At 40.6% G+C, this 15,215-nt stretch overlaps 1 protein-coding gene across 8 annotated transcripts in view; it reads left to right on the forward strand.

Annotated features, from left to right (window-relative positions):
• acot7 (acyl-CoA thioesterase 7) overlaps positions 1 to 15,215 on the forward strand; it is a 130,652-nt gene that overhangs the window by 87,193 nt on the left and 28,244 nt on the right. For 7 of the 8 annotated variants that reach the window (XM_042410023.1, XM_042410027.1, XM_042410024.1 and 4 more), the window contains 4 exons: positions 6,279 to 6,370; positions 6,691 to 6,805; positions 7,343 to 7,357; positions 7,525 to 7,611. In XM_042410023.1, coding sequence (XP_042265957.1) covers positions 6,279 to 6,370; positions 6,691 to 6,805; positions 7,343 to 7,357; positions 7,525 to 7,611 — 309 coding nt within the window. The remainder of the gene's footprint in view (positions 1 to 6,278; positions 6,371 to 6,690; positions 6,806 to 7,342; positions 7,358 to 7,524; positions 7,612 to 15,215) is intronic. The other variant, XM_042410030.1, reaches the window with a different exon arrangement.

Raw genomic sequence — 15,215 nt, forward strand, 5'->3', positions numbered from 1 at the left:
TAAAAAGTGTTGTTTCAGGCTTATTTTAAGCTCTGCAGCTCATTGCACTGAAATTAAATTATCTTTATTATTCAATTCTTCAGTCATTAACACCCACAGCAGGAGAAGTAAGAAGTGTGATTTTTATGATGTAAAATTTAACAAATCTAAATTTAAACACAAAATAAAACATGTAAAACTAAAAAAAAAAAAGTAAGACCTTTAGTGTGAGGCTGGCTTGACTTGAACACAGAAGAATTTCATGAGGCCTGTAACAGGACAGATATTTACTACATAAAAAAGGTCATTTGAGTACAATAGAAAACTATGTTTATGTAGTATCGCTCAACTGTGGGGCAGCTTTTCGTCTCACATTTGGACGACATGACAGATTTCAGTCTCAGTTCGGGTCTTGTACAGTTGAAATATACCATAATGCTGACATTGAGTACTAGTTTTCAGTTACAGTGCTCTGTCCCAAAACTACTTCTGGCATGATTTCATCTATTCCTATTAGGCTGTAACATCCCACGGCGGGACTGTAGTTTAGTTAAAAGTATGGAGCCTTGGCTCGGCACAATGGAAAATCTGTGGTTTTGATCATGGGGATCAAGCACTAAGAACGATCCTCGCTGCACTGTCTCTGGGCCTGGAACATGCTGTTCAGGAAGGAGAAAAGAAAACAAGGATTTTTTTTTTTTCGCTCATATGAGGGTAGTGGGTAAAAGACAAGGTGGAGAACAGAGAGTTGAATGATAGATGGATGTACTTTATTGATCCGAAATTGGGAAATTCTTCTGTCACAGTGGCAGGTTTATCCAGGCATTGCACGGGACAGTAAATACTCAGTAAATATGCACATCAACACATTTCAGGAGAGAAATGTATATCTATAGAGAAATAAACACAACAAATATACATTATAAATAATATACTAGAATACAGTGTAATGATGTGCAAATTCACCATGAGCAAAGTTATTGAAGGAACAAAACAGAGTGGAGTTTGGTTGAGACAGAAACTGTAAAGCTGAGAGTTCGGAGAGTTCTCTGTTAGACAGAGCGGAGGTGTTGTAGAGAGTTATTGCTTTGGGCAGGAAAGATTTCCTGTATCAGTCCTTGTGACAGCAAAGCTGAACCAGTCTGATAGAGAAAGTGCTTCACTGTCTGTCCAGTAGGTGGTAAAGAGGGTGGTCAGGATGATCCAAAATGGATAACAGTGTGTTCAGTGTCCTCCTCTCCTCCACAACTTCAAAGATGTCTGGTTTGCAGCCAATTATGAAGCTGGCCTTCTTAATCAGTTTATTAAATCTGTTGCTGTTACTGGCTCCAATACTACTCCCCCAGCAGACTACAGTGAAGCACAGTGCACTGGCCACAACAGACTAGTAGAAGATTTCCAACATCTTGCTGAACACGTTGAAGGATCTCAGTTTCCTCAGGAAATAGAGTCTGCTCATCCCCTTCTTATATACAACCTCGATGCTGGTCTTTCAGTTCAGTCTGTTGTCAATGTGGACACCCAGGTACTTGTAGTCCACCACCACACCAACATCCTCTCCCAGAATACAGAGGAGGTTGTGTAGCCATCTTCTTCCTTCTGAAGTCGATCACCATCTCCCTGGTCTTTGCCATGTTCAGAAGCAGATGATTTCTTCCAGACCACTCCACAAAATTGTCCACCATTGCTCTGTACTCCTCCTCCCGCCCATCACTTACACACCCAACCACTGCAGAGTCATCAGAGAACATTTGCAATTGGCATGATCTGGAGTTGTACTGAAAGTCTGAGGTGTACAAAGTGAAAAGGAAGGGAAACAGCACAGTCCCCTATGGAGCTCCTGTACTACTCTCAACCATTTCAGACAGAGCACTGCCCAGTCGGACAAACTGCAGTCTGTCTGTCAGGTAGTCAGTAATCCAGAAGATGTTGGACGTGTCCGCCCTCATCGCTTGCAGCTTCTCCCTCAGTATCAGTGGCTGGATGATGTTGAATGCACTGGAGAAATCAAAGAATGTGATTCTTACAGTGCAACCTGTTACACCCGGGTGTGAGTGAGCTTACTGTAGCAGGTAGATGATCGTCCACTCCCAGATGAGGTTGGTAGGCAAACTGCCGAGGGTCCAGCAATGATTTCACCCGCACTATCTCACATGAGATGCGAGGGCAACTGGTCGATAGTCATTGAGGCCAGATGGAGTCTTCTTCTTGGAACATGAACCAGGCAAGATGTCTTCCACAGCACCAGTATCTTCTCCTGGTTCAGGCTCTGGTTGAAGAGGTGTTGCAGAATAGCAGATAGCTTCCTGGCACAGGTCCTCAGAACCCTGGGTCTGATACCATCAGGGCCTGCAGCCTTGCCTTGGTGGCGTCTCCCCAGCTGTCTGCTAACCTGGCACGTAGTCACAGTCGCGTTGCTCTGCTGGAGTTTGGTCTCCAGCTTCCTGCTGTAGGAGTCCTTGCACTCCCTCAGCTTCACCCTTAGGTCGTCTGTACACTCCTCAGTTCTTTCCTGTCCCCATACCTGAAGGCTTTCTTCTTCTTATTGAGAAGTACATTCAGGTTACTGGTGATCCAGGGCTTGTTGTTAGGGAAGCAGTGTACAATCCGGGCTGGCAAGGTGGTGTGTTCACAGAATTTTATGTATTCTGTGATGCAGTCTGTCATGCTGTTGATGTCCTCCCTGTGTGGCTCACAAAGCATATCCCAGTCTCTAGACTCAAAGCAGTCCTGCAGTGCCTCATTAGCTTCCTGAGACCACCTCCTCACAGTCCTTGTGGATACAGGCTGCCGTTGGACAAGAGGGACACACTTTGAGTAAAATGAGTAAAAGACAGTGATAAATCAAGTGAAAGTGCTCAAAGAGAAAGAAGGACATGAGGTCAAAGTGGACAGAATGGGGAATAGATTTTGGAGAAAGAGAAGAAGAACAAGGAGGGAAGGAACAACAAGATAAATGAGAGATCTCAGGGTATTGCAGACTGGGATTCGGGACCATTTAAACTACTGACAAACAGAAAAAAAATGTGCATTTAGGAAATTTCAAGGATGGTATGAAGCAATGATTGATGCCTTAAACTTAGATTAAAGGGGATTGGATGAGGTATAAGCAGTGCTAGAGGGATGTTTCCTCCACTTAAGCACCCCTGTGAATTGTCAAATCAGCCCCCAAAAATGCTCTAATTTATAATTAAATGTGACAGAGCAGAGTGTTCTGCTGCCTATCATGCAGTTAAAAATGTTGCTGTCTTCCTGAGTGTCTAAGCCTGACAGCTGCTGGTGCTACTTGTTTTGTAGTTAATATCTGATTTGCTGGATTTATGTCCTGTAATCAGTTGAAAGTTCTGTGTTAGACACAAGAGCAGTTTGATGAATTTGATTTTTTTTGTCTTTGTTTTTGCTTGTCCTGCAGCAGTATGTTTTATTACTGCTTATGCCAAAGTGCTTTCTGTTTGCCAACATTATGCTCCTGTAAAAACAGTCAAGTGGTGCTAGCTGGATTGTCTACTGTGTAATATCCTTCCACTCGCTCGCAGTTTTCTTTTTTTCAGTGTACTCAATGCACTGCTGCACGTGCGTCACTCAGTCTTGCTCCACTGATATAACATCAATTAAAAAAATAAATCTGCCACTGCCAGGTGCCATTTGTCTCAGCTGTCATCATAGCTGCCAGAGTCCTCTTTTACATTCATGGAGCTCCTCGTTCTAAAGCTGCCACTAGACAAACTTGAAGAACTACACACAAAGTCACTGCGCTCTCAGTCAGTTTTCAATAGCATTGTGTCATAGAGTGTGGAAATTTGAGTGAGCAGATTTTTGAGGCTTGTGTTCAAGGTGGAGGAAGCCAAAATCGTCCTATTCACCAATTCATTAATGCTAACTAAGTAAGCCAGCTGTCCTTTGTGTAGTTTAGGCCCTTCATTTGTGACTGAATTATCTATAGACACAATGAAAGCAATAACATAAAATTAACTGATTTATCAGTAAATATCAAGCATTTTATTCAGATTGAGGTATATTCGACATGTAGTTTTTAAGGTGCATGTTGTAACTGTTTTGCCTCAACTTTGTTGTCTTGTAAAAATGTGCATGATATTGCAAGCATGACGAAGAGTAATATGTGCTGTTTTACTGGACACACTGTGAAGGTAACAGGGGTGAAGTCCAAGAGGCGACATGGTCAAACATTGACATTGTCTTCATTTGATTCAGAGGGATTTAAAATTCAAAGCCAGTTCCCTGGTTGCGTTCTGGTCAAAAAGGTCATCAGTCGGATTGGGAATGGTTCTTAGCGGCTGGTTCAATCCAGTAATTCACCCTCAGTTCCTCTCTCACTCCTCTTCTTCCTCCCTTCATCCTAAACACAGTTCACTTAAAAGGTCCAGCAGTAGCTAATAATAGACTGGAGTCTCTCACTCTTGGTAGAGTCAAGGATATGTAAATATGCCTCCCTTTCTCCTGTGGGCAACTTCCTGGTTGCTGGCAAGGGCGGGAGCCAATGAGAAGAGGGGGAGAGAAGCCCGGTTGGCATGGCAACGCAGCCCAGTTGTCTGCACGGTTTTAACTCGCGTGTAAAATGCAAATGTTATTCCCCAAGAGTAGCCTGCCATAAGCCTCTGCTCCCACTCGTTTCTCTTAACTTCTTCCTGCTTTGCGCACAAAGTCTTCAGCTGGTTTATTGTCGATCACTTTGGTCACAGTGCACACAATAATGTCACAATTCTCCATTTCATTAAGACTTTTATTTGTGAGATGTCCTATTTTCATGGCTATATGGATGCAATGCAAATGTATGCAGTGTCTATTTGACATAAGTAAGAATAGTAGAAATATGGGCAAAGAAACTATTAAAAGAAAACAGATTTTTGTTGTTTGGTTAATAAAACTTTAGTTTAATTTCTAATTGAATAAAAGCCTCATCTGTCTTAATGAGACACATAAACCCAGTTCAAAAGAAGGTGGAGCCATAAGTAATAGCCTTTAACATTTGAAGACAGTGATTTCATTTCAACCTGATGCCCTGTGCTGTCTCTTGTCTGTGTGCCTCCCTTGTTTGCCATAACAACACAACCTCAAAATAACCCCTTTCTCTCTCTCTCTGTTAGAGAATTAAGTGAAGAAGTATAGGCAAAATAGAATAGATAACACTTTGACAATCTCTCTGGCTGATTGCTATGAGATGTGAGTTTAGTCTTCTGATCTTCTGGTTCTTAACTTCCTGTAGGAAGGCAGAGCTAATGCTACAGCCTCCAACCACATCAACGTGTCATGTACTGAACTATATGGAACTACATGGAAATATCAGGCCCCTCTGTTTAGTCACAGAAGAAGCTTGTATACACAATAATATTTTTAAGTAACATTTCCAACATTTTTTCCAACAACGTATTCACACAGGAGACAAACAATAATACATAACATCCAGAAACTCACAAGAAAATGGAAATATATATCTAAACAGTGAAACTACCAAAATAACCTCAGTAAAACATTCCTCAAGATTTCAACAGTTTAATTCAATAATTGCGTTTGTTTGTGAAGCCAAACAATGTTTACTTAAAAAACAAAAAGTCATCATTAACGTATTGCTGTTATCGACAACACTATTAACACTGAGGACATACTGTATATTACAGTCATTTTGTGCAGGACAGAGCAGTAGACTTTTGAATTTTTCTCTTATATTTTCACATATTAAAGAAGATGTATATGAAAAGCGTTCATTGTCACAGAAGAAAACCTCGAATAACTGTCAACAGCCAAAAAGAATGAATGTCACAAAATAAATATTTATATAGAGAATTTAATGAGTGAGTTGCTATTGTATTTCAACCATTTTATAATTACAACATGAAGTGCCGAAAGTTCAGGATTTAGGGATTATGCTAAACCTAACCAAGCGCTAACCGAGGGAAACAGTTTAATAAATGTGAGCTTGTTTTCTGAATAGGACATGAACGATTGTCTTTGAACAAAGTCCTCATTCGTTCCTTTGTTTGCAGAAGAAAGACTTATCTACAGGCGGTGCCAATGGATTTGTTAAAAACTGGATTGGCTTTTATTAGGGTGTTAATAAAAGTAGCTGTTGTTTTGACAACTATTTCAAAATCGTTCGCTCCATTGTTGTTTTATTTGAAAGACGTGTCAAAACTTCTTGCTTATTGGTTTACAGTCACAAAACTCGGGAGGAAATTGTCTTTTGCACGCTAAATGTGTCATTTTATTTATATTATTTATTATAAGTTCCTCACCAACATTTTTCTTGGTACAAGAATCCAACCTTTTCTCTGTGATTCTAGGTACCAAAAAGCTGGCCAACAAGGCAGCGTTGTGGTACGTCCCCTGCTCTCTGCAGAATGTCGACAAGATCACAGAGGTGCCGCCCATCAAGGTACATGGAAAGCTTTGTTGCTCTGACTTTAATGGACCAAAGTTTGGCATTTTACCCTTTTGTAGGTTCCTGTCAGCCTCTCTCTGTCTTTCTCCCTCGATACAGTATATCAGAGATAAAAGGGTATTCATGAGAGAGGCCATCTGGTCAAGATAAAGATATTGACATTTAACAGCGTGAAAAGTCCATTTCACTCATCTCACTTGTCTTGAATGTCAGTGTGATAAAACTATTCTTTCATACTACATGCAGTGTAAATCTTGAGTGTGTGGATGTGTACACTTGTGCATATGTTCATTCTGTATATGTTCTGTCTGTAGTATGCCAGCGCAGAACAAGAGGAGGAGGGAAGAAAGCGCTATGAGGCTCAGAAGATGGAGAGACTGGAAACCAAGGCTAGGATTGAAGAGGTGGTGCCATATCCATCTAGCCCAGGTAACAGACTAGCCTCAAGGCCTCAAATGCAAACATACAATAAATAGGTTGTAGGTAATGTTTTCACTCCCTCCTGGATCTTCATTTTGTGGTACAGTGAATGTGCAGTAAGTTCACTTGATGTGGCAACTGTGGTAACATGAGGACATTCAGACATAAATATCATCCAGCCAGTGTATGTTTTTCTTCCCTGCACCATTTACAACTGCAGAACAAAGTCAAAAGCAAAGGTTTTAATCACAGTAGGAGTTTTTTACTTTATCTGCATTTGATATGTATGACAGTATTGCTAATTACTGATGTAAAATAATGGCAACTGTCCACAGCGTAAATGAAGAATGCCTCCTGCTTTCAGTAATTAATGTACTTGGGTGCATTGTTCAAAAGTGTCTACACACTGTGGACGTACAAGAAAGAACTTCCGTTTTTATTGAATAATTGTAGGTTGAGGAGCTCATCTGCTCTGTAAATGTATTCAACCATCATGACAGTAAAATTGATTGATTCTCTAATTTTGTCATTTTCACTCAACCACAGAGGATACAACAAAAGGTACAGTATGCTAACTCGCATGTCAGTACATTACAGTGACTTTAGCGAGGCAGGATACAGAAACATGTAGTTTATACAGGTTTATCAGTGCTAAAATTCCTTTTTTTTCACTTTTTCTTTTCTTGTGCTTATATGTGTGTGTGTGTGTGTGTGTTTGTACATTACAGAGCAGCACACGGTTGGCTTCAGCCAGTCCAGTCTGATCCATTTGGTGGGTCCCTCTGACTGCACACTACATGACTATGTTCATGGAGGTGAGTCCAACAGCTTCTCTTTCATCTCCAGTTTGTAGGTTCATTAGGTAGACAAGTAACTTTCTGTTAATGTCAGACCGTTGGAGAGTCCGTCCTTTACCATGTTGCTGATGAAAATGAGGAATCTTTAAAGGTCCACTGAGCAGTTTTTTAAATGAAATGACTACCTGCAGTGTGAGGGGTCCCTCTCAGTGTCAAACTCACTGAGAATTCACAGCCCTCTCTCTGCAGCTCAGAAAGTGTGTTCAGACAGAAAGTGAAGCACCTTGCGTCATTCCTGCTCCTTGATGATCACAAATGAATACATTCAGCTTTCAATAGTGAACAAGGTTTCCAAAAACAACGAGGAATGGTTGATATTATTTACCTGAAACATTTTCTAAAATGCAATGAGGGGTGTATGAAAACCTGAAGAGATTTCTATTCCTCTTTTCAGCTCACCTGCATTTATCTATTCATGGTACAGACTAGAACACAGACTGATAAATTCAGTGCGAATTGTACATATTTTTCTCCACATCCGGACTGCATTGCAGCAAGCTTGCAGTAAAATATACGGTGCTGATGCTGTTTCCAATTCTGTGCTTTGCTGACAAGCTTGTCTGACAAGCTAGTCTACTCAGAATTTAGGTGTTACACAAGCATTTTTGTGAGTCAAAGGGAGATATGCAAAGAAAAAATATCTAATACGCTCACCTCTCTCAAGTATAGAGCGATTAACTTGAATTTATTTGATATATACCTATGACATTCAAATCAATGCAAAGTGACATTTTATAACCGCTTTGAGTTTTGTTTAAAGTTCAAATGTACAAGCACACTATGTGATTGATTCAGTGGTAACAGCGGCTAACAAGCCTTTTTAGAGCCCAGTGTTTCCTAGTCGCCCTGTACCACTTAGTATCCAGTATCTATCAGATCTCATCCTCACACACATGAAACAAAGAGCATATGAGCAGCATCACACTGATTGGTATTCAAGACAGGAAACAGACCGGACCCACTGCCCTTAGTACAGTATGGAGATGCTGCAGGGGACAGACACATACAGCACAGAACATATAGCAAGGGGTTGAAAGAAGTAGAAGAAAAAGAAACATATAGAGGGAAGGACAGAAGCAGATGAGAACAGAAACATCTGTAACGAGTGATCAAACAACAATGCTGAAGCTTATAACATCATAAAGATGTCACAGTCACACACTCACAAACACACTCATGCACCTGCATATATACAGTACTTATTCACATGCGTTTACAGTTTATTCCATTTATTCTTATGAATCTTATGAATGAGCTTATGAATCACTGACCAGGTTCCTCACAGTTTTACAGCCTTTGGCTTTAACCCCCAGAATGTACGTCAGCACAGTTTGTGCTGTGGTGACACAGAGGAGGAACAGAAGATGAAATACTGCTGAATTTAATCCAAAGTGAAATGTCCTTGAGAAAGAATGTTATGGCTTTTAGTACTTATGTTCTCCTAAGTGAATGGACGAGGCTTGTAAGAATAAAAAATGGTTGTTAGGGGAGTGTGAGTGTGAATACATGGGGGTTATGAGTGATTGCTCTGTATTTGTGTTTATGTGTGCACTGTTGCGTTGCTAAAATAACTGCTTGGGTTGTTTTAGTTATGTTTTACTCGCGCTGACAGCACTCCGTACTGTTATGAGCATGGCTGTAATGGTGAAGAACAGAGTGACAAGGACAAAGCGGGAAATGCAACAAAGAAAGACAACAAGAACAACAAATGGGAAATTTAAGGTCTTTGTAACAGGAAATGTATGGTGCTGATGCCTTTTCCAATTCTGTGCTTTGCTGACAAGCTAGTCTGCTCAGAGACTTAAATTGTCCCTCTGTGACTCTTTTTTTCAGCTTATTCAGTCATCTTTATATATAAAAACTACTATTTAGATGGGGCCTAAAAAGACATTTGGAGGCTCCTTGCTTGTGAGTTTCTAAAAAGTGAGTTTCTACTATGTAAATTAACAAAAGCTCTTTGGTTTAAGCACTGTATATGCATCAGAACCATAAAAAGCAAAGAGCATCCAGTTCTCTTTTTGTTGTCTCTGGGCCCTTTTCCCCGCTGGATCTGGATCCAGATTCCTGAGAGAAAAGTTTACAAAGTACCTAAGAAAAAAAAGCACAGAGCAAACAATACAGAGAGCAAACAAAGATTAAAAACCAGATGAACAATTGATAAAAATGAGTCCAGATTTGATGATTTGGCCACCCGTAACCAAAAACTCAGTTATCTGATGTCCCAAACAACATAAAAAAGAAATCCCTCACCGGTAAACAATCCTAGCTGCATCTGTAACAAATCCAACATTTTATCAGCACAAAACAGATGCTTTTTATCACTCGAGGTATATTGTTTCTGGCAGGATATTCCTGCCTTGTGCTGCCATTTCTATTGGGGTCAGCTATGTAAAGAGGCCATCAGAGAGACACCAGATAGTGAGGATGAAAAACAGAAGAGAGATGTTGACTGAGAACGAGAGGGAACGAAAAGGAGACAGGGCAGGACGACAGGATGAGAGGAGGAGGGAGCAGGGCGGGGACATAGAAGTGTTGCATGTGTCATGGTTGCCTTTTTAATTTGGAGAGCTCGCTGAGAAATCTGTCCAATTAAAAATCAAATGTGGAACAAGCATGCAGGTCATTTAGAATACACACACACACACAGTGCCGCTTGCTCTCTGTACATGCCATTGCTCATTAGGCGATGTTCCCTGTTGTTCGTTGCTGCTGCTTTCACTACATTATTTTGTTTACATAACCGAGTCAGGTCAGACTGCCAGGGTTCTCGCTCTCTCTTTCTCTCTTACTATGTAGTCTTTACTCTCTTTTGCCCCCCCCCCCCTCCACTCACTCCTCCATCTATACTCTTGTTGGAGAAAAGAAAACTGACTTTTACATGACATTGACAGGCTATTCAGTTACTGTATGTTTCCTCACTGTGGTGTGGAAAAGTGGCCTACTTAACTTGAGCCTAAGGAAACGTAAGGCTCATGCACAAACACATGAACATTCAAGACGTTCTTCCTATCTGTCCTATTCTCTATAAAATAACATATCTTTAAGTCTTATTAAATATTACTTTGACAAATCCTGACCAACTGACAGCAGATGATAATAATTACAGAGCCAAAGAATGACACCACGTTCATCCAGCCAGAGATCAGACAATAATGTAATTGACGCTAATGAAGGCTAATACATATGTGTCAATGTAATACCATTTATTTGGTCAGTCATAGGGGATTCCATTCTGCGTTGTTTGGACATCAGATTCCTCATATAGCAAGTAAATTACAACTACATACACATCCCGTTAATCACAATAAAACATATTTTCTCACTTACTTCTAGTGGTATGCAGCTGTTCAGATAGTTTTGATTTTGTTTGCCAAGGTTAAGATGTATATCTGATATTTAAGTTTTTTATGGAACTACTTTATATAGAAGTGAGTCCTGTGGATGATCCTGGGGAACCAAAACATTGTTTCAGGAAACCCATGTTGCTGAAGTTTAGGGACAGATATCTCAAAAACTGGTCACACAAAACCAAAACTTTACGTGTGCACATACATACCACTAGGAGTAAGTTAGAAGATATGTTTTGATGTTGAACGGGTCACGTTTAAGGAGTCATTTTTCACATTTATCAATCAATAAAATATGCATGCACTGCTTGGCAGTTGCTTGCTGGTAGAAAAAGAGAATAACCTGCAGACTGTGTTAAAAAAGTTCCTGATAACCAAAATGTTTACAACGCCAGATGTTGTGAGGTCAAGCCCTGCTCTTTAAATGGTAGACACCTGGATTCGTGTGGGTAAAGATCAGAAACATACCACAATGCCCGTTAACATTCAACATTCTTCCTTTCCGTCCTCTTGCTTACTTTCCTTTTCTTTGTTGCTTATTCTTTGCATCTGCCCACCTCTCCTCATTATCTCATGCTCTCTCTCCCCGCTCGCTCTCTCCTTCCTTCATCTTATAAGGAAGCGTACCACCTGTTTCCATGGAAACAGCAGTTGATTGCCACAGGTGGACACCACTGCTGTCTGATTAAAATAAGTAGACCAAAAAAAAAAAGAATGAAAATGACACACACATTGTTAAATGTTGTGATGTGTCTTATATGGAAAATTTGAGACGTCAAAATACTTTCTCAGCTGTACACAAAAAAAAAAAAAATCATTTTTTTTATTTTTGTGTGTGCTCATGCCGTTGATTTATGTCTGTGTTTGTATGTTTGCTTTCTGTGTGAACACACAACAGAGATTTAATGCAGGATGTGTGTGAGTTGAGCCAGGGATTGCCTCTATATTATCTGTCCCCCTCCTGTGATCTATGCTCAGTGGGTATATAAACATGTCACTGCCAGAGACAGAGGAATTCAGGGGGACAGGGATATGTCCACTGGAGCTTATGTGATCGACCTTTGTGAGGAGTGTGTGTGTGTGTGTTTGTGTGTGGATTGCTTCCTCTAACTTGGCAGCCTTCTCCTCTCCAAAACCAACACTGATTCAGAAATAATACACTGAGGGCCAGATTTACTGCAGCTTTTGCGCCTGTTTTTCAGGCAGATGTGGCACATTCTGCCCCAAACACACATGCTGTATTTATCAGACAGACACATCACAGTTTTATTTGTGCAAATGTTTGCAAGGTGAGTCTCTCTCCTCATTGTACAGGCATTTAGGGGAGAATTGTGCAACTAATAGGAGGAGACTTGTTTACAGAGGTTGATTACGTATTCTGCTGGCTTCACCAACATCATTACGTCAGTTTTGTAGGTAAAATTCTCCGCCTCTGAAGACCAAGCATAAACAGAGTACAAATGGGATTTACAAGTGGCTCAGAAAAGAAATGTGCATTAAATATAAGCTTGTGTATAACTGAAAAGTTTTTTATATATCAATTAATATCTGATAACTGTAAAGCAAACAAACAGTAGATGGGCAGTTTTGGTTTGTGCTCATTAAACTTGAATTTGAACTTGATTTGTCTTATTACATCACTTAACCTCCTTTTTGTTTCCCATGAACGTGTTTATTGCCTCCTTATGCATTTATAATAAATGCTAAATATTATTATATCATAAATTCATGAGTAATATTTTCAGTAATAGTTTTTCTCAGGTGCTGTTGAACGTGGCCAAAGTAAATGTTTTGTAATCAAGAACACTAAGTTAGCATTTCATTTCTGAGCCGAGTGATCTCATAGAAACCTCGCTGCTGAACTGTGTCTATGAGCTCTCCTTCACTGGCAGAATGCACCTGTAGGGCAGCACCAGGCGCAATCCAGGAGCTGACCTCCTAATGAGCTGCTGTTTTAGTACAACAGCAGTTCACATTTGTGTAACTCCATTTTCACATGCACTGGTGGAGCCTTTTCAAAACTCGAGAGTCTGAACATTTGCGTAAAAACAAGGCCCCCGTTATGCAAGGAAGAACTGGATTATTTTACCCTGCTGTATTTTTTAGTGGCCTGGATGACCAATAGCAGATCTCAAAGCTCAATACATACCACTAAATATGCCTCTGAAAACTCCTCACATCCGCTGGGAGGATGGTTACACTAATGTCAGCATGCTTGAGGAAGCAAATATTGACCACATTGCCACCACAATCATTAAAGCTATAGGAAACCTGATCTAAAATCAATTCTTTAAACTATAGATAGGTATATATGTGATGTGCTGTGCAAAATACATGCATCATGAATTTTGCATAAAAATCTAGCTACCTAAAACCATCAAATAAAGGTTTGTGATTTGTGATTATATGCAGATGAAATCAAGACGGAAACTTCTAACTCATTAACATAATGTATAGCAAATCACAGTTATACTGTATGACTGAGCCACAGGAGCTTTTAAGGCACCAACTTTAACCGCACCAAACTGATTCAAACTGTGTGTGTGTGTGTGTGTGTGTGTTTTCTGTTGTTTTTGGTAATTGAGAAACCAGTCCATTAGTTTGTTTGCAAGGACAGTAACTGGTCATGATGTCATAATGGAGGGTCCTGTTAGACACACAGGATCCTGAATGATTAAGGGTACACAGAGCTGCACACAGCTGACTTTCAGTGGTTTAACATCTCATCTTGCTGCTGCAGTGATGTAGAGGTGTGCTCCAGGTTGTGTCAGTATGGTCACTGTTGGGTGTTGGTTACAGGTGCAAAAGCACTCCTCTGACGACCCCCAACCAGAGGTGAAACAAACTTTCAACTAGAGAGGGCAGTGAAATACTGCTGTTCAGCCTAGTGTCAAGTTACCTTTTTTTTTTTCTCTCCCGAGAAACATGCAGAATAGGTGGCAGTAATTTTCTGAGCTCTGAGTAGTGCTGAGGAAGAGTGCAGCTCTTCCTCTTCCAGCCCCAAAAACCTCCACCAACCACAGCGTTTGGTAGCCTGAGGTGAGAAGTCCAGGGCAAAAAAAGCCCACAGAGCACATTGCTATGAGCGAACAGTAATAATTGACCAAGCCAGATGAATGTAACAATATTTTTATCAACTCCGAGCTTCTCTTGGATAATATTTTAATATTTTAGGACCTGCCTCACCAGTAGTACTAGTATTACCTAGCTAAGAAGCTGTGAAATGAGCATTACTCAGTCAAAAACCGAACAGAAACGAATCATATTTATTGCAAACTGAAGGCCAAGTTGTACATTTAGAAAAATAATCTGCAGGAGCCGATGACCTTTACCATCACAGCCAGAGGTGTATTTTATCTGAAAGCCCTTTTATCTGACAGGATTTCCATTACAGGAATTGTCTCCCAGTGATTTTCTCAGGTCTGCGTTATGCAAGGAGCGTACAGTTTAACGGTAACCATGACAGCGCTTGCTTGGAATTTGCAGAACTTGGAGCCGCACACAAATTTATTAAGGTGCTGCCCTGTGTTTAATAAAGCTTGCCACAGCTGGAATGGCAAAATATACAAAAAAATATGCAGCTTATGGGACTTTCAGAGAAGATGTGGGTGGGTTGCTGCGTGGCAGTAATGTTAACAGGAGCTGTTTCTATAGTAACAGCTCATTAGGAGGCAGTTTGAGCCGTTTGATACTGTCCATGATTAAAGCACTTGTTGGGGAGGGGATGAGAGGGACAGAAATAGAAAGGGAATTGTCTTTGGTGGATGAAGGTAGGCAGAGGGCAAGAACTGGGAAGAAAAGGGGTAAAAAAAAAGAGATGAAGAGGTGGAAGGAGTAAGTTTGGGAAGTGATGAGAGAATATGCGAGAGAGGCAGAGGTCACGCATGCTCTGCTGTCGATATCTCTTGGTGTCCCACTTTTTCTCTCCCCCTTTCATCAGTGGGTGCCTTGTGTAGTGTGCTGTGTCTAAGCTTGTTCTAATTAAAAGAGCTTAAAGTTAGTGGACAGAGTTGATGGGCGACGAGAGCTGCCCGGAAGACTCCTTTCGTTGTTCTCATGCTTGTTGCTGATGGACAGCATTGTGCGCAAAAATTTGGGGAAATCGTCACAAGGAATCTAATCACAGAGGTATTCTGCCCTGTGGCAAACTGGGCTGCACTAGGGACTTGGTTACTAATTGCCCTTTTTTCCCCATTTGGAATGAGCTGTCTTTCC

Source organism: Thunnus maccoyii, chromosome 4, assembly GCF_910596095.1.
Source record: "Thunnus maccoyii chromosome 4, fThuMac1.1, whole genome shotgun sequence".
NCBI lineage: Eukaryota > Metazoa > Chordata > Actinopteri > Scombriformes > Scombridae > Thunnus > Thunnus maccoyii.